The 20,052-nt window shown below is 37.7% G+C and overlaps 1 protein-coding gene across 1 annotated transcript in view; it reads right to left on the bottom strand.

Moving 5' to 3' along the window:
* Positions 1 to 20,052, bottom strand: part of dpp6a (dipeptidyl-peptidase 6a) — a 380,416-nt gene that overhangs the window by 132,597 nt on the left and 227,767 nt on the right. Inside the window, 2 exon segments of the mRNA XM_048173881.1 lie at positions 4,782 to 4,797; positions 4,799 to 4,881. Coding sequence (XP_048029838.1) covers positions 4,782 to 4,797; positions 4,799 to 4,881 — 99 coding nt within the window.

Genomic DNA, 20,052 nt, shown 5'->3' with positions numbered 1-20,052 from the left:
CAGATAAACATCACATTTTCATTTTTGGGTAAACTATCCCTTTAATTGTTGATTAACTGTCAGTTTTGTGTATTTATTTTATTGAGAAGAATGCACACAGCACATATTCATCTAAACATCGCTCTCAGCAGAGCGGGAATGAAAAAGAACTTCACTGTGACTAAACTAGGACCTTGAATCACATTCAGTCTCTTGTACATTACGTGTAAACAAGTGCAAGTACGAGCAATAAGTAGCTGGCTGCAGTTCACTTAATGGCCACCGGTGTCACTAATAACAAGGGTTTCTAAATTCTACATATAGCCCCTTTAATAATAAATTGTTAAAAAAAATAGATAAACAATGTCAGCAAGCTTTTGCCATTTTTGCGTGCAATACGGATTTGAATGTCTCTAAATCGTTTGTGGCTAAGATTAGAGCTTTCTGAGGTATGAGCATGGATACGCTTTCATATCTGCATAGCCCAAAGCAGCTGATTAGAGGAGACAGCTCAATGAAGCTCGAACCAAATCAGACTGCTTGATTAATCTACCCGCTGATAAACGCCTCTCTTTTTACATAAAACCATCCGTTTGTATGCAGAATAGACATCACAATCCAGACACATGTCCGCAAAGATTTAATCACCCTCATTCTGACTTAATTCAGAATTGTAGAGTTGCCTCAAAAACTATTTGGAATCCTTCAGACCCACTTACAAAAAGCTGAATTATTTCATTCGATATAAAATATCAAAGCAGGTCATCTGAGCTTGAATGCTGTTGAAAATGTTCACATAACTTTATTTTTCTGAGCCAAGACTTTTAATCAACTGCTGTTTTGTGAAATAGAAGTGTGCTTAATTGCATTGAATGTGCACTTGCAGTGTAGCTACTTCAAATCTTAAAAGTATATATATAAAAAAACTACTTCCTGATAATATAATATTATTTAAATAAAAGTCCACTTAAAGGCACAATATGTACATTTTTGCCACAAGAGGTCACAAAACAAAGGCATAGCTTCATGACGCCTTGATTTCGTGGAATCATGGGAGGTGTGAGATTATTAACGTTACTGTAGTATGAAGCAGAGCAATGAAGCTGGAGCTATTGCTAATGAGAGACGAGCGCGACACATGTTTAGAGAGCAGTGGAGCTTTTATTATGCCGCAGACGAGCGCTTCCACTTCTTCCGGCCAAGTGTATGTGGGGTAAAACAGCGCTGTTTTATCATATTAGATACTAGGGGTGTGACGAGACGGGTATCTCACGAGACGAGACGAGACTCGAGATTGAGTTCACGAGACGAGACGAGACAAGATTTTTACACACTATTTTTAAGAAATCCTCAATGGCGAAATACATGACTAGAAAAAATATTCTGCAGGTGTATTTGAAATGTTTTAACTAATCATCTTATAATGAATGTCATTCAGTTCTACTTTCTGAGTATGAATTATCATATGCAGTAAAAGACAACAATACTCAAGTACTGTAAAAGGTTTTGACACAAACTCAACTGACTGACTTCTCTTCTGTATGATTTCAGTCTCTTCAGACCTTACTGTACAACTTTTGACCTCTTAACTGAACTCCTTTCCACAAACTGATCATAGAAATAAAACAGTATAAATAAAAATGGTAACACTTTACAATAAGGTCTCATTTATTAACATTAATGTATTAACCAACATCAACTAACAATGAGCAATATATTTGCTACAGTATTTATTAATCTTTGTTTATGTTAGTTAATAAAAATAGTCATTCATTGTTAGTTCATGATAGTTCACAGTGCATTAACTAATGTTAACAAATGAAACCTTACTGTTTGTGCTTAATAAGATTAAGAGAAAACTGTTATTCGTTTTTATAGTAACACTTTACATTAAGTGCAACCATAATCGCACCCTCTCAATATTCAAAGTCCAAATTTTTCTTTGATACAGAGCTAAAAGATGGTTACAACTTCACTGCCCAGCCTAAAATAGCTTTCATATTGAGAGATATTTGCATTCATCAGGGAGCCGCTTTCAAAATGCGGGGTATTAAAATCGCGTTTGAATGCGCGCGCGCGTTTACTTTCACTTTCAGCGATCGCGCATAACTCTGTAAATATGGAGCGGTGGCGACCGTTATCAAACTGAATTAAATGTTTTTTTATTTAAACACAAAGCAAAAGGACAGTGGAGGCGTAATGTAAACGTAGCGGTGGCATATTCTTTCCTAATCATCCTAACACTCTGTCATGGCAACATCACAAGACTACTTTTTGCCTCAACGAGAAATCTCATCACACCCCTATTAGATACATTAGTGAGTTAAAAGTTGTTACGGTGCAACTCTGTGTTTGGTTGACGGTTACTATGAGACACTTGATGCATTTTGACACTGATTTTTTTTTTTTCTGTCGATGAATGTATCCAAACAGTTGCTCACCTGTCTAATAAAACACATAATATATTAAAGCATCTTTGGTCTTTCTATGGTTTCTACAAAATAAAACCGGAAACCGAGGGTAACACTGGTATGATGTCATTGATAGGCGACGCACAGACATGCTCCGTGTCCTGATTAAAATCGCTTATTTCTCTGGATTTAAACATTCTTGGAAACATAATGTAAGTACACAAGTCAACAAAATATATAACCCTGTTTTAGTGGTTTTTGGATATTTTAATCCAAAAATCTTACATATTGTGCCTTTACAAGTACTTGAAGTACACTTTTAACACACTTGAGTACACTTTTAAAGTGCACTTTGTAATATTCAGCAATACATTTTAATAGTCTTTGTCATCTAACACTAATTTTGATATGTTGACTAACATATTAAAGCACATGTAAAAAAGTTTTTTATAATTTTATCTGTACTGTGTTATTTGATATTACTTTTAAGGTTACCATTTTAAATGTACTACATTGCAACTTCATCATTACAAATGTTTAACAATATTTCAACAAATATATTTAAATATACAACATATAATTTTCAATAGAAATGACATTCAAGTATATTTTAGTTTACCATAAAGGCTTGTCAGTACATTCAACAGTACACTTTAACTCTATTTCAAAGACAATAGAAGTAATTATGAAATTACACATAAATGTGTCCTACATAATTCCTACTTACATGGGTGAAAAAAGTTCAGCTAATTGTGTTTGACAAAAATGTATATATTTTCTATAATCTATTTTAATTTAATTGCAATTAAAATGCAATAATGTATTCAGAAATATTACATTCAGTTCACACTTAAATATATTATTTTAAATTTTTGTAACTCTTTCTGTAAGGGTTATTAGATATACAATATAATTTCTCAAGTTCACACAATTATCTTGTCAATGATTGAACCACTAACATTTCACAACCACAAAGTGTCACAATACCCCCCAGTTTCATAGACAAAGCTTAGGCTAGTCCTAGACTAAAATGCATGTTTATGCTGTTTTAACTTAAAGGTCCCGTTTTTCGTGGTTTTTTGAAGCTTTGATTGTGTCTATAGTGTGCAATATAACATGTGTTCATGTTTCACGTGTAAAAAAACACAGTATTTTTCACATAATTTACTTATCTGTATACCGCTGTTTCCACTGTCATAAAAACGGGCTGATGACTTCCTTGTTCTATGAAGTCCCTCCTTCAGAAATACGTAATGGGTTCTGATTGTGCCAGCGGTTCCTGTGTTGTGATTCGACAGCAGCTTAGCGAACCCAGAGCCGAACCTTGGCCGGAAAGGTCACGCCTCTTACCATAACGTGGAGATGCACGCGCTCAGTGTTATTGTAAACATGTCTTTAATTTTACCCTATCAATTTGAGCCGGAATCAGACCCGGTGATTGGACTGCGGGATGAAAATAACAGCGTTTCGACGACATGGCGACAAACACACTCTACAAACGCAACTCTTGTGTATTCCTGTGGGCGGAGGTTAGTCAAAAAACTGTTTTAGTGACGTCATTAAAGAAGGAAGTAGAGGGATGTAGTCCAAACTGGCCGTTCGATGTAGGCGACTTCTGTTAAATAAAATATCTCGCTTGGCATTGAACTTTGAGCTTTAAAATTTTTACAGATTTTATTTATACTCTAACAACAACATTACACACTAACTAAAGTTTGAAACATGGGATCACGAAGAACGGGACCTTTAAAAGTAACTTGTACTGACAGATCTTAAAATATGTCAATGCCATTGTCTTGTCTCAAGATGCACACCAGTGATGTTTTTTTATCTAGTGAAGACTTATAAAAGATACTTAAATGCCTTAATTGAACTAAGGCCTAATCCTGGCTTAGGCTAAGCCCTGTCTGTGAAACCGGCCATTATCTATCATTTTGTACCTATTTTTTTTTAGAAAGTTTTGTTTGAAAAGTACGCTTATGCTTTCTTAAAAACTGATTCCAGTGACTTTTACATAAGAAGTTACATAAAATCCACATGCAGACAATATGTTACAACATTTTCAGATGCTTTTTGCTGAATTGGAAGCCTCTTTATTTAGTCTTTTGGATTTTATTTTGGTCAGTAAGATCTTGCTTCTCAACTACTTGAAATTCATAGACAATGAAAAAAAAGTGTAATCAATACTTTAATTTTACCTTGAAGAAGAAATTAGTCATGCACAACCCTGTATTTCGCTGCCTCTCTGAATTGATTTATGTGCACAATGAGAATTATAGTACGTTTGTGACTCAATGCTCAGATAATCTACCGCAAACGTATTAGATACTGGACAGCTAATGGAAGAACGGCGCTAGAGGAAATCAAATGTCTGCTGGTGAGAGCACTTACTGCTGATCCACTTAGCGTTCAGGGTCGTGAACTTTGAAGTCTTTCTTGAAGATTTCTTCCACTGTCACTTTTCCCTTAAAGGCCAGGCTATCGTCCTCACCTATAGGGAGAAAAATAAAACAGAAAAGACTTTTAGCACCAGGACCTCAAAGTTTATTTGGTGCAACTCACAATCTTCACGCCTCCACTATCTCCTGCTCAGCGCATGTCAAAAACTCTCAGTTTTTCAGGTTCACGGGAGGCAAACTGTATCTGCATTGGGCTGAATTGTCTGACAGGCTCGTCTTAGAGGGCAGCCTGGTGATTTTTCCTCTAAAAGAAGCGATAGTCTCTTCAGTAATGGCAACTGCAGCTCCTGGGCTTGATGTGAAAACCACAGTGCTCTCTTAACGTAATGCTGGAAAGTTCTGACTGTTCCAGCCTCCAGCAGCGCCGTTGGCTCATTATCTCGGCCGTACCGCAGGAGCTCAGGGCACAAAGATCGCCTCCATCAGGCAACCTCTGTTTGACATTACCTCTCATTTGTTCGGCACATGGCACGAGTGCACCAACTCACTGCCACATCAATACCTAGAGAGACCGAACACGCAGCGCAATGGAAAAGCGTTTTAAATCACACACATTGAGAAGGAATGCGCCGGCAGAGCTTTGCATTAAATGACAGCCCCATAAGGTGAGAACGAACACCAGAAAGTATTCAGTGTGTCTGACAAAGAAAGCAGGGAAGAATCTATCAACTCGCACGCACTTCATCTCGCTCCGACTAATATTACGCTGTCACTTTGACTTGAGTACGTGTGCAGGTTTGCGCGTGGGCCGGGAGCAATTCTCCAGCGCCGCAGAGGAGGGGGATAAAAGAGAGGACATGGAAATAAACACAATCAGGCGTCCCTCCAGGCTCTGCTTTAGACCGATTGAATGTTTCATTATTAAAATGGGCTTTGTGCATTTACAGCTGATGCCAGCACTAACCTGATTTATTTAGTCATAATTCTGCACATCAGATATGATCACAGAGTGCTTTCGTCTAGCATATGACTCATTTCATATGCATTGGAAGATGCAGAAAAGGCAATATCTGATTTGTACCATTTTGCTGTCAGGATGAGCGGTGCTATACATCCAAAATGGGAGGACTTCAGAAGAGCAAACATCAGAAAGCCTCAGAGATACTGTTTGAAACCAACTTAGGAGATATTTAGTCTTACTAAGTTTAGTCTTGCATGTGGACTATAGTCTGGTTCGCTTTGCAGCTTATTCTGCAGCTGTCCAAATAGGAGGCCAAGAGCATGGACATGTCTCATGTATTTGCTTCTGTCTTTGCAACAGGTTTCCCACATGAATAATGCAATTTTCATGACTTTTCCAATTGTTCATTATTACTAGATAAGGTTTTTATAAAGCATTTTATAGAGACCAAAAAAAAAAAAAAAAAAAAAAAAAAAATTGGATTGAAGCATTACCATTAAAAATATATTCAATATAAAAATGTTTAAGTCACAATTTAATCACAAATCACAGATTTCCAGGCCATGGGAACCTCATAGTCTCAACATTGATTTGAAGCCATAAACCCAGGGGCGTAGTTTGTGGGGGGATGGGGGGGGGGGGGGGGGAAACCCCCCCAATATTCAAAGCCATCAGTTACAACCCCCCAATACAATACAACCATACCAACGTTCAACCCCCCCAAAGTTGAAACCAAATCTACGCCCTTGCATAAACCTATCAAATTTTGGATAATCCGAGACTAAAGTTGTGTCCCAAATGACATACACTATGCAATTTTACTATGCACTATGTGGTCCACCATCTAGTGTATTAATTTGCGTTTCTTTTAATTAAAGCTGTGACAGTTGAGTTTATTTGTTTATTATGTAGATCCCCATTAGCTACTCCATTAAGCAGTAGCTATTCTTCCTGGGGTCTTAATTTTTACCAAAATATTAACATCAAAGCAGTACAACAATGAGGACAAATACAGAAGTGCTCACAACATCTTCTCAAACTAACACACACACACACACATAACACAGCATAACACATATACACTAAACATAACAATAACAACATAAGCTCTTCCAAATACGAAAATATTACCACTCTCATAGTATAATATAGTATAAAAATCACATTTCAATTGCCATAGCTCATTATGCAGTCCATTATTAATTACATAATTACAATTACTCCAAAGTAAATAAATACAGTCTCAGTCTTTTGGAAAAACTAACATTGTGACTCTCTGAATCCAAAAACAACGGGAGCGAGTTCCATGCCACCATTGCTCTAAAACACGATATTCTTTGCAGTTGATTTGCTCGACAGACAGGTAACAAGAAACGCCCTTCACTTGATTGACGAGTGGAATGAGTATGAACGTCACTGAAGAAAGTCAATCTATTATAAATAATTTCAGGTGCTTTTGTAATAATTATATTTTTTAAAGAATTTAATAAGAGAATAATTAATTCTGCTTCCATTACCTGAGCGAGCTCTTAATGCATTATAGTCCTTCACGTTTATTGCGATCTCAGAATTCAGGCCAGCTGATAATACCTAGAATATCAACCACAGGCGGTAGATCCTTCTCCTATTTGGCACCCAAACTCTGGAACAATCTTCCTAGCATTGTTCGGGATGCAGACACACTCTGTCAGTTTAAATCTAGACTAAAAACACATCTCTTTAACCTGGCATACACATAACACATTATCAATTTATATTTTCAAATCCGTTAAAGGATTTTTAGGCTACATAAATTAGGTCAGCCGGAACCGGGAACACTTCCTATAACACCAGATGTACTCGTTACATCAGAAAAAGAATGGCATCTACGCTAATATTAGTCTTTCTGTTTATCCCGAGGTTTACCGTAGTCAACCGGATCTGGGCCGTATTCCAGCTGAGACCAAGGATCCTGCGCCTTGACACGACCACAACACAGCCCTGAAGTATCAGCAGAGATCGAGTCGACTAGATCATCCATTGTGAAGACATAATCAACACGACAGCCAATGCCACAGTTCCTCAACAAACCGACCATACCGGTATGATGAACACGATCCTCAATTGGACACGACCACAACGCAGCCCTGAAGTATCAGCAGAGATCGAGTCGACTAGATCATCCATTGTGAAGACATCATCAACACGACACGACCACAACGCAGCCCTGAGCCAGTGCAGCCAGTGCATCACAGGACACGACCACAACGCAGCCCTGAAGTCCTCAACAAACCGACCATACACGACAGCCAGTGCCACAGTTCCTCAACAAACCGACCATGGCATGAACACGATCCTCAATGGACACGACCACAACGCAGCCCTGGACACGACGAGTCACAACATCCATTGTGAAGACATCATCAACACGCAGCCTGACAGTAACAAACCGACCATCAGCAGATCCTCAATTGACACGACCACAACGCAGCCCTCGAGTCGACTAGATCATCCATTGTGAAGACATCATCAACACGACAGCCAGTGCCACAGTTCCTCATCAAACCGACCATACCGGCATGATGAACACGATCCTCAACTGGACACGACCACAACGCAGCCCTGAAGTATCAGCAGAGATCGAGTCGACTAGATCATCCATTGTGAAGACATCATCAACACGACAGCCAGTGCCACAGTTCCTCAACAAACCGACCATACCGGCATGATGAACACGATCCTCAACTGGACACGACCACAACGCAGCCCTGAAGTATCAGCAGAGATCGAGTCGACTAGATCATCCATTGTGAAGACATCATCAACACGACAGCCAGTGCCACAGTTCCTCATCAAACCGACCATACCGGCATGATGAACACGATCCTCAACTGGACACGACCACAACGCAGCCCTGAAGTATCAGCAGAGATCGAGTCGACTAGATCATCCATTGTGAAGACATCATCAACACGACAGCCAGTGCCACAGTTCCTCAACAAACCGACCATACCGGCATGATGAACACGATCCTCAACTGGACACGACCACAACGCAGCCCTGAAGTATCAGCAGAGATCGAGTTGACTAGATCATCCATTGTGAAGGCCTCATCGACACAACAGCCAGTGGCACAGTTCCTCAACAAACCGTCCATAACGGCGTGATGAATACGATCCTCAACTGGATGGAACTGAAATAAATACTTTGAATGTTGCAATCCTATCAGATTTATGATAGCAACCTGATTCGTAACAAAGCACTGTTCACCAGAGGAGAACTGGCCCCACGACTAAGCCTGGTTTCTCCCAAGGTTTTTTTTTCTCCATTTTAACACCTATTTGCCACTTGTTTGCCACCTGATGTCACCTGTTGGAGTTTGGGTTCCTTGCCGCTGTCGCCTTTGGCTTGCTTAGTTGGGGACACTTGACATTTGACTTGACATTTGATATTCAACAGTATTCTTGACATTTATTCAACAGTGCTTTGATCTGCCTGCATTGACACTATTCTTGAAGAGCTGATGTGCAGCAAAAATTATGTTATCAATGTAAAGCTGCTTTGATACAATCTGCATTGTAAAAAGCGCTATATAAATAAAGGTGACTTGACTTGACTTCTTACATGAAGCCATGCTAACTGATTGTGCATGTCCCTAATACTTGTTCTAAAAGCACAGTTTAGGACAAGCCGAAAAGCTTTATTTTGTGCAATCTGTAATCTGTTTAAATTATTCTCTGTAGTTGCAGCCCAAATGATGGAACAATAGTCCAGATGACACAAAACTACTGATTCCATCAAAGTTTTCTGTATGCGAATCTGTATGCATTTCCTGCAATGGCGAACTACAGCCATACTCCTGCCCATTTTATTCAATATTAGTTTTATCTGAGCGTTCCAGGTCAACCTGCTGTCCACAATCACGCCGAGCAATTTGGCCTCAGCCACTTGTTCAATGATTTAACCACCAACTGACAAGTTCAGAGCAGGGGAATCTTTTAAAAGTTGATTAGATCCTAACATCATACATTTACTCTTCGCAACATTAAAAATTAACTTATTTTCTATGATCCAAAGACAGATCATTAATGAAAATAGAAAATAACAGTGGTCCGAGGCAACTCCCTTGAGGCACCCCACAACGCAGAACCTTTGTCTCGGAATAACTACCATTAAACAGTACATTAAACTCCCTATTAGTAAGATAGCTATAAATCCATTGGATTGCACACTTTTCAAATCCATAACAACTTAATTTTTTCAATAATAGATCATAATCAATTAAATCAAATGCTGCACTCAGATCTAACATTACAGTACAACTAATTTTCTATCATCAATTTCATGCAACCAATCATCCGTCATCTGAACTAAGGCTGTCGTTGTAGAGTGCCCTTTCTTATAAGCATGTTGATAAAGAGAATTTAACCCGTTTTTAGAGAAATACAAATTAATTTGATCATAGACTATTTTCTCCGTAATCTTACTCAAAATTGGCAGGATACTTACAGGTCTGCTATTTTTTCCCAGAGAAATGTTCCCTTTTGTTTTTAGGAAGAGGCACAATTTTAGCTTTTTTTCCAGTTAGCAGGAAAAAAAAACATTTTTCTAAACTTAAATTAATAATATAACATATGGGCATAGTAATCACATCAGCAACCATCTTTAATAGCTTGACATCCAATTCATCAACACCAGAAGGTTTATCTTTCATTAACTTTAATATGTTTTCTACTACAGTAAGACTTACTCTGTCGAATTTAAATGTACATGATTTATTAAGCATGATTGTATCTTTAATTGTCTTTAAAGATAAATCAAGGTATTCCTGTGAAATCATATCTATGTGTTAAATTCTGGACTTTCTTTATAAAGTAATCTCCTAAATAATTAGCTATATCAGCAGGTTTATGGTTCATGTTGGTACAGATTTATCTCTCCGCCCTGTTAATTGGTTTAATGTATTCCATAATTTATTCCTGTTTAATTTTAGTTCCTCAAATTTATGTTCATAATAGTTCTTCTTTTTTGTTCTGTTTAACTTTGTAACAAAATTTCTTAATTGCTTGTACCTTTCCCATAATCCATTATCCCCTGATAAGCTTGCTTCTAACTTTAATTTATCTCTTTTCCTCATATATTCTTTAAGTTCAGCATCTAACCATGGACAAGCAATATTTCTTACTGTCATTCGTCTTAATGGGGCATGTTTGTCAACAATTGGCATTAATAAATTTGTAAAAACCTCCAAAGCTAAATCAGGATCTGCTTCCCTTAAGACTTGTGACCACTCAATATCAGCACAATAACTAGCCTCATTGAAGTTTTTTTAAAAATCCGTTTGATTATTATCTTCTGACCAGGTTTGAGGATTTTGCCTTTTCTGTTAATTGCGATTAAATTATGATCACTACAGCCAACACAAATTGAGATTGCTTCTGAACACAAATCTGTAGCATTAGTAAAAAGTAAATATATGCATGTTTCCGTTTTTGTCCCATCAGCATTACAAAAAATTCTTGTTGGCTTTGTGACCAGTTGTGACAAATTGCAAGTATCGGCTATAAAATGCAACTTATTTTTCAATGAGCAATTATTCAAACTCCAATCAATATTTCGGTCACCTAAAAAATAAATTTCCATATCTGAATCACAGACTATATCCAACATGTAACAGATTCGATCTAAACAGACTATTGGTGCATTGGGTGGCCTATAGCAGCAACCAACTAAAATAGGCCTTAAATGTGGCAACTGCACTTCCAAGTGCATGAAGTATCCAAAATTACACACTTTTTAAGTTATTAATTAATCAAAAAAATTAATTAAATTATCCTGGAATTTAATGTGCACTTTTTATTTTGGAATTTTCAGTGTCTACTCGCAAATATTGTGTTCACACTACAATTATTGCAGGTCACCTAGGGTTGACACGCATTTGACTCTGGCTAAGATCTGTAGAGTCGCTTTTACACTGTCAGGCCAGTGCGAGCCAGGGCTTTCAGTTGGCCGGGCTGGGCTAATAGCCTCGGACCTGTAGCACCGAGCCCAAAACCACACTGTGTTTCCACCATCGAGCCAGAAGCTCTGCAGCCCTTCACTAAAACATGTGTATATGCCTCGCTGGAATAACGTCACACAAATCCATAATTTCACCAACAAATGGAAGTTTTATAAGGAAAATAATCAGAAAGAAATCACTAAAAAATATAGCGAGATCGCAAAACATGAATAAAGCGGCTGTTTGCTGCCATTTTTGTTGTTTACACTGCGTTCCAAATTATTATGCAAGTGACATATCAGTAAGATTTCTGTATAATAAACATTCAGATTTTAGTTTTTCTAAGAAAATGTTTGTTTGTTTATTTATCCATGTCTTTTTAGATAACTGGTATCAATCTCAGACAAAATAATTTGCCAGGTCTATGGAAACCCTATTTAGAGGTTGTTCCACATTATTAAGCAAGTCACAGTTCTCATGCAATATGGGGAGGAAGAAAGATCTTTCTGAAGATGAAAAGCATGAAATGGTGCAATGTTGTGCAAAAGGCATGAAAACAACTAATATTGTGTGAAACTGAATGGAGATTATTGAATTATCATAAGATTTGTGAGTGATTTAGAGCATAGCAGAACTCGGTCAGATAAAGGTTTATTAATGAAAGTTCCTGTCAAAAAATGTATTGTATTAAAAGGGCAGCTATAAAAAAGCCAGTGTTGAGCAGCAAACAGGTATTTTAAGCTGCTGGTGTCTCTGGAGTCTCAAGAAGCTCTCCATGCAGGCTGGCAGTTGTGCGTAAAGATGCATTTCAGCCACTCCAAACCAAACCTCACAAAGAGAAACATTTACAGTGGGTGTAGAAATACATGAAGACTAATTTTTGAATAGATTAATTCACTGACTAATGCTGTACTACAATGGATGGTCTAAATGGATGGATTTCTGGATGGTTGGTGAATGGCCACCACGTTCCAACAAGACTGTGACATCAGCAAGGAGCTGGTGGGTGATGATTTGGGCTGGAATACTGGGAAATGAGATGGAGGGTATTAAAATGACTTTTGCAAGATATGTGGAGCTCATAACTGGCCATTTTCAGCTATGGTATAAAAAGGAGGATAGTGCATAGTACAATGCACTATTGTACAATGCACTATGCACAATCCCATGCTGCAAAAAAACACCACAGCAATAAAACTGTTTGAAAATTTATTTCTAAAATCACTGTAAATGTTTCTCTTTGTGAGGTTTGGTTTGGAGTGGCTGAAATGCATCTTTACGCACAACTGCCAGCCTGCATGGAGAGCTTCTTGAGACTCCAGAGACACCAGCAGCTACAAATACCTGTTTGCTGCTCAACACTGGCTTTTTTTATAGCTGCCCTTTTAATACAATAATTTTTTTTGATAGGAACTTTCATTAATAAGCCTTTATCTGACCGAGTTCTGCTGTTCTCTAAATCACTCACAAATCTTATGATAATTCCATAATCTCCATTCAGTTTCACACAATATTAGTTGTTTTCATGCCTTTTGCACAACATTGCACCATTTCATGCTTTTCATCTTCAGAAAGATCTTTCTTCCTCCCCATATTGCATGAGAACTGTGACTTGCTTAATAATGTGGAACAACCTCTAAGTAGGGTTTCCATAGATCTGGCAAATTATTTTGTCTGAGATTGATACCAGTTATCTAAAAAGACACGGATAAATAAACAAACAAACATTTTCTTAGAAAAACTAAAATCTGAATGTTTATTGTACTGAAATCTTACTGATATGTCAATTGCATAATAATTTGGAACGCAGTGTACTTAAATATTTAAATCCCAAGCATCAATATTTTACCACATTTTTACAATAATTTTTACGATTAGTCACAGAAATAAAGTAGTATTTTTCTGTTATTTCACAAAAGAAAGAGGGCACATTTGTAGTCACAGGACAGTATGTTTGCATCACATTTAGAAAGAATAATAATTTCTACATTTTCCACCATAATGCGACGTGTGGAACTTTAGCACTCTCTCCAGTGAATATTAGCGTGAGGTTACACATGCCTCAGACACCGGTCACGCTGATGGTGTTCCCCATAGTATCAACAAGAAGACGCAGCATCAAAGTTCCACTGCGAAAGGGTACTTAAAATTATATAATAGAGATGACTCCTGCATGACTATTAAATGTATGACTCTCCAGCTCTCTCCCCCAGCAATTTCTACACTGTCCTTTTTAATAAAAGCCAAAAACCTTAAATTTATAAACATGAATTTGTTTCCCGGTGGGCTGATAAAAACTGCATCAGAAATTGCATAAAAGCCAGGCAATCTGATAGGAGCCACCTTTTTTTGTGTGCAATATGCATCAGGCAGTCCACGAGCGGTCCGTGGAAAAGTCGCCTGAGGCTGATACTATGAAACATTTAAATGTGAGCAGAAAAAAATAACTTATTACACATTACATAAACAGTCATCTATTAGGCAAACAAAATATAATAATCTATGTCAATGAGTTCAGTCAAGTGAGTTTCAAAGAGCGAAAACAAAAGAAATGTCTTGGACGCGCATTCAAGTCTTATGCCCCGCTGGTGTGTCTATGTTAGAGCTGACAGCTGAGGGCTGATTTTCTTTCATGGTGCAAAAAGGAGAAATGAGCCCAGCTGGAAGTTCTCCGCCTGGCTGCCTGCAATAGAGAGTCTGCAGCGTGCCTGGACTGTGCACTGTTAAAGCTGAGCTGCCCACCATTGCAGCTAGATAAATATTCATCACTGTAAACACAACATCTACGAAATACACTGCCATAAGAATCCATTTAGAGCACAAAACTCAGTAAAAGGACTTTATTGTTGCAGAAGAGCAGTCAAGTGCTCCAGTGTATAGGAATGAAGAAACCATTCACATTCATTTACCATTCACATTATGATTTTGAAGGCAATCATACTAGTCACATTGGCTATATATTATGGATAGTGCAAATCGGGATGCAGACTGAGTATATTGCACTCTAAAGGGCAGGATAATCATGCAAACCCAAAAAACAAAGCTCAGTTAAGTTAAAATACATAAACTGCTTCAATACCAGTGCTGTTTTTGTCTTGATCAATCTTTTACACAATCTACTAAATACACACTACTTCATTATATATTTGTTATTACTAGGTGAGTGGAAAAGTCAACAGCCAAGTATTTCTAGAAAATTCTTTGATGCACAGTAATTTTCTAAAATCTAAACATTAAGTTAAATATATAATTTAGTAGGAAAAAATAAATAAAAGTGAACATAAGTGTAGTGCTAAATCTGGTAAAATGTTAACACTTAGTAATACAAATAGTAATGATGCAAATTCAAAGTCCTCTCTACTCCAGTGATCTAACAGACACATGGGAGCGAATATCACATAATTTAGAAACAGCAATAAACTCCTTTCTAAAGCAATTGCTGCTTGGTTTATCCATATTCCATATCGTTCTCTATTCCGCACTCTACAAACAAAATGGCTCCTGAAGACAAAAAAAAAGCTGATGACGTGTAATACAGGCACCCTTTCATACTCACGGGCACTTCGTTTGTGGCGTCATGGACTGTCATCTGTCGACGAGTAATGACGTGAGGTTACACATGCTTCAGACACCGGTCATGCTGATGACGTTCTCCATAGTTTTAACACCAAGACGCAGTGTCGAAGTTCGGCTTCAAGAGGTAACTGAAACTGATCACTACCTTTAATCTATAGATCAAGTATAATTATGGGAATAATTAATCATCTCGGAGAGAATTTTAACATGCTGACCGTTGTAACCAAACACGACACACTATTTGAATATTGAATGGAGAATGACTGACAGCCACAGCGGAGGAAGAGTTTTAGTGAACTATGACTTCGGAAGACTTGGAATTTAGTGCACAAAAACATTTAATAATGCATTCTTAATAATGCATTTTTGCCTTTTGTGGAGCTTAACAGTAACAAACATAAATACGCACAGTATCACTTTCGGATCAGTCTGTCTGACTGATACCCAATCCGGCAAAAACTTGCAGTATCGGAACCAGTACTGATACTGAATATCGGATCAGTGCATCCCTAGTGTGCAGTATGCTATTTTGCACATATCCTGCATCTGGGGAGATGTGTTTTTAGCTTTCTGTGTAAGGGGTGTTAATATGTGAAAATTTCTGTATGAATGACTTTGCATAATATTAGAGAGGTGAAGAACCTCTCCCAAAAAATCCACTGCCAAGAAAATGGCGAAAATAGGGACCATGTAACTGAACAAATAAGAAAATGAGGACAATCACAGGCATTAATTAAAGAGCAGCAAGAGTTTCATAAGCTGCAGAAATGGGAGATGATCTCCACTTCAAAGTCAGAACGGCTGAATGAAAGGAACTTTTGTTGGTTAAGAAGATCAGTGTTATCTGTAAGACTGTAGGCCTAACATACTGCTGATTTCATATGCACTGCTCTTTGTTTGACAGACATGTGGATTTCACTTGTCAGCCCTTTGGCCCAAAGTTAATGAAACGATTAAAAGGAAATGAAGACCTTCCGGTTCAGTGTATGATTCATTATTTTTCTTAATATATGCTGCTTCATTGACTTGGAGCAGAAGAAGAGAGTGTTATTTTTATCATTTTCTGGTGTGAAAATGCAACGTGACTGCTGAGGGAAGAACATTATTAAAGGACATCTGTATTTTTGATGCATTGACAATGTTTTCATTGAATCTTGTGCTTTAAAAGACATGCACACAGGATTGTCTATGTACTCTGACATTGTTAGTATTCATGAGAGAGGCTGGTGTAACTGACCCAATTCACTGCTGTCAGCTTAGATATCAGCAAAATATTTAAAAGGCATTTAAAAGACATTTTTTTGGTGGAAAAATTCCTCTGGCAATCGCACTGAAAAATTCCTGGAGAGTCGGAAGGTGACTTGGCTGATCTCTACGCACAAGAAAAGTGCAATTTCTGTAACAACAGGACAGAGAGGCGAAAATAACTCTGGGAAGGTTATCTGACAGACCCCCTGCTATGGTGCCACGGAGCGCAACACTTCCTGAGAGATTTGTGCGGAAAAAGTAGTCCTTCCAGGAGAAAAAGGAGTTTCCATCACAAACCCTCGGAGAGATGAGCGCCTCTGACATGTCCAATTAGCTGTCATTCGTGTCAGTCAAGCGTCAGCCAACAGTGAGAAATGTTTCCTCTAAAAACATAATAATAAAGCTGAGATAAAAGAAGACCTGACCCAGTTTTCCAGTCAAAGCACTGATCGAGCTCCATCATATCAACCTATCCATTACATGAAAGAGAGGACGTGTCACAGCGAGACAAGTGCAGAGATTGAGAAAAAACACTCGGGCAAGAGGAAATCCAGAGTAACATCATTGATGGAGTGTGGTGGGGTGTCAGGAGCATTTTGTATCTGGCAGTGTGGATAACACTGAACTGTTCATCAGCGGAGCAGAGGGGAGGAGGATGAACTGACAGGAGCTCTATTACCATGACCTCCTCCTGGGACTTGAGAGATGGGCAATGTTTATAAAGTTGAAATTATCTTTGGAAAAAAGGTTCTGTAAATTGTAGGAGGTTATAGATTTCTCGACAACATAAATATAATAAATAAATAATTGTAGAACAAAAATATAATATATTATAAAAATAATTATTTAAATAAAAATAGCAGATGAAAATGTCCCCTGACAAAATATCTTTCTTAAGTTTACCTCAAACATCATGTCAGATGTATACAGAACAGAACAATTTAATATTTCTGGCCAGAAAACTCTCAGATACACTAGTTTGCTGGTCCCGATAGAACAATTGCAATGGATTAAAAAAAAAAAAAAAAAAAAAAAAAAAAATCACAATCATATTTTTTTCTGGATTTTTGAATACGTTTTTTTCTAAATAGAATCTTTTGTCAAATTTATAAACATCTTCACTGTAACTTTTGATCAATTTAATGTATCCTTGCCAAAATATATATCATAAATGACCATATTTACTGCTTTATTAAAGAGTAAGTTTACCTAAAACTGAAAATTCTTTCATTAAGTACTCACCCTCATGTCATTCCACACCCGTAAGACCTTTGTTCATCTTCAGAACACAAATTAAGATATTTTTGATGAAATCTGAGAGGCATGACTTTGACAGCAAGTTCATTTACACTTTCAAACGCCCAAAAAGGTACTAAAGAACAGTTCATGTGACTACAGTGGTAAAACCTTAATGTTACGAAGCGACGAGAACACTTTTTGTGTGCCAAATTTTTGTGTTTGTGATGGGTGATTTCAAAACACTGCTTTATGAAGCTTCGAAGCTTTACAAATCTTTAGTTTCAATCAGTGGTTCGGAGCGTGTATCAAACTGCCACGTGAACCATTGAAATTTCGAAACACTTATGACATAACGAAGCCTCGTTTACTGAAATCAAGTGACTTTCACGCTCCGAACCACTGATTTGAAACAAAATATTTGTAAAGATTCGAAGCTTCATGAAGCGGTGTTTTGAAATCGCACATCACTAGATATTGTTGAATAAAGTCTTTTTTTTTTTTTGCTGCACAAAAAGTATTCTCGTCGCTAATATTAAGGTTGAACCACTGTAGTTTTAAATATATGTCTTTAGTAGCTTTCTGGGCATCTGAAACTGTTAATTATCTTGCTGTCAATTGAGGCCTCACTGAGCCATCGGATTTTATCAAAAATATCTTAATTTGTGTTCCGAAGATGAACGAAGGTCTTACGGGTGTGGAACGACATAATTAATGACAGAATTTTCATTTTTGGGTGAACTAACCCTTTAATGTTTCCTGGTCTTCTATATGATTTATCATGCACATTAATTAAAAAAAAAAAAAGTTTGTCTTTTTAAAGGGATAGTTCACCCAAAAATGAAAATTTGATGTTTATCTGCTTACCCCAGCGCATCCAAGATGTAGGTGACTTTGTTTCTTCAGTAGAACATAAATGATGATTTTTAACTCCAACCGCTGCCGTCTGTCAGTCAAATAATGTGAGTGAATGGGAACTCGAACAATAAGAGTCGAAAAAACTTTACATAGACAAATTCAAATTAAACCGCTTAGTGAGGTCTGATCGCGCTCTGACAACGGCAGTGATGTCTCGCGCTTATACTTCAATGAGTGCGAGACATCACTACCATTGTCAGAGCGCGATCAGACCTCACTAAGCAAATGCTGAACGCAGTTGGACACAGTGGTGTTTTAAAGGTAAAAAATATAATAAATACTGTCCGGTTTCTCGCACAAACTGATCGTTTCGTGTCTTAGGACATCAATGTGTCGTCACGAGCCACAGGGTTTAATTTGAATTTGTCTATGCAAGTTTTTTCGACTCTTATTGTTCGAGTTCCCATTCACTCACATTATTTGACTGACAGACGGCAGCGGTTGGAGTTAAAAATCATCATTTGTGTTCTACCGAAGAAACAAAGTCACCTACATCTTGGACGCGCTGGGGGTAAGTAGATAAACATAAAATTTTCATTTTTGGGTGAACTATCCCTTAAATTTTAAAATTAAACTTCAAAACTTTTTCCACTTCTGCAGCATATATTTTTTTCAGCAAAATTCACCATTCCTCATCAAATCCCCCGTTATTTAGAGACCACTTCTAATAATCAGTTACTCATACATAAAATCCCACCCTACATGTTGTAACATCCTGTTTCACTCTGAAATGTCACATTGCGCAAATAAAATGGGGTGCGAATGGTGTCATGTTGACATCAAGAATAGGATTATTTGCAATATGCCTAGGATAAATCAGGTGCAGTTATATAAGTGACCTGGTTTACAGGCAGGAGTCTGTAGAGATCTTTGAGACCTGTCCAATGTCCTGTCCTGCAGTTTTGGAGTGGCGTCAGGACTCAAGCTAGAGACGCCACCTGCTCGGTCTCTACTGCCTGCGCTCATTCTCTCTGCTCTATTAGCCTTACTGCCTGAACTGTCCCCTGCTCTAGTTTAGATAGAGCACAGACGTGAAGCAAAAGACTGCAGCTAGACAAGGTTTCCAAACGGACAGAAGAGGATGTGACAACACACTCACACACACCCACATGACCCACAATAAAATGACCTCACTAGTTGGTTGTCATAATATTTCACTATATAAGTGAGGACATGTGGCCCTCACAAGTATAGCCAAACCACATACACACACACACACGCTCAAAAGCATAAAGCAAATCAAGCAGTGCCTCAACTCAATCTGTGCCTCCCATTAAAATATTCTACACTGAGCTTATTATTAGTGAAATAGGTAAATGTATGAAACAACACAGAACTACAGAC

Source organism: Megalobrama amblycephala, linkage group LG22 (assembly GCF_018812025.1).
Source record: "Megalobrama amblycephala isolate DHTTF-2021 linkage group LG22, ASM1881202v1, whole genome shotgun sequence".
Classification (NCBI taxonomy): domain Eukaryota; kingdom Metazoa; phylum Chordata; class Actinopteri; order Cypriniformes; family Xenocyprididae; genus Megalobrama; species Megalobrama amblycephala.
Note: the sequence above shows the minus strand (reverse complement) of the source record. Positions and strands in the feature narration are given on the sequence as shown.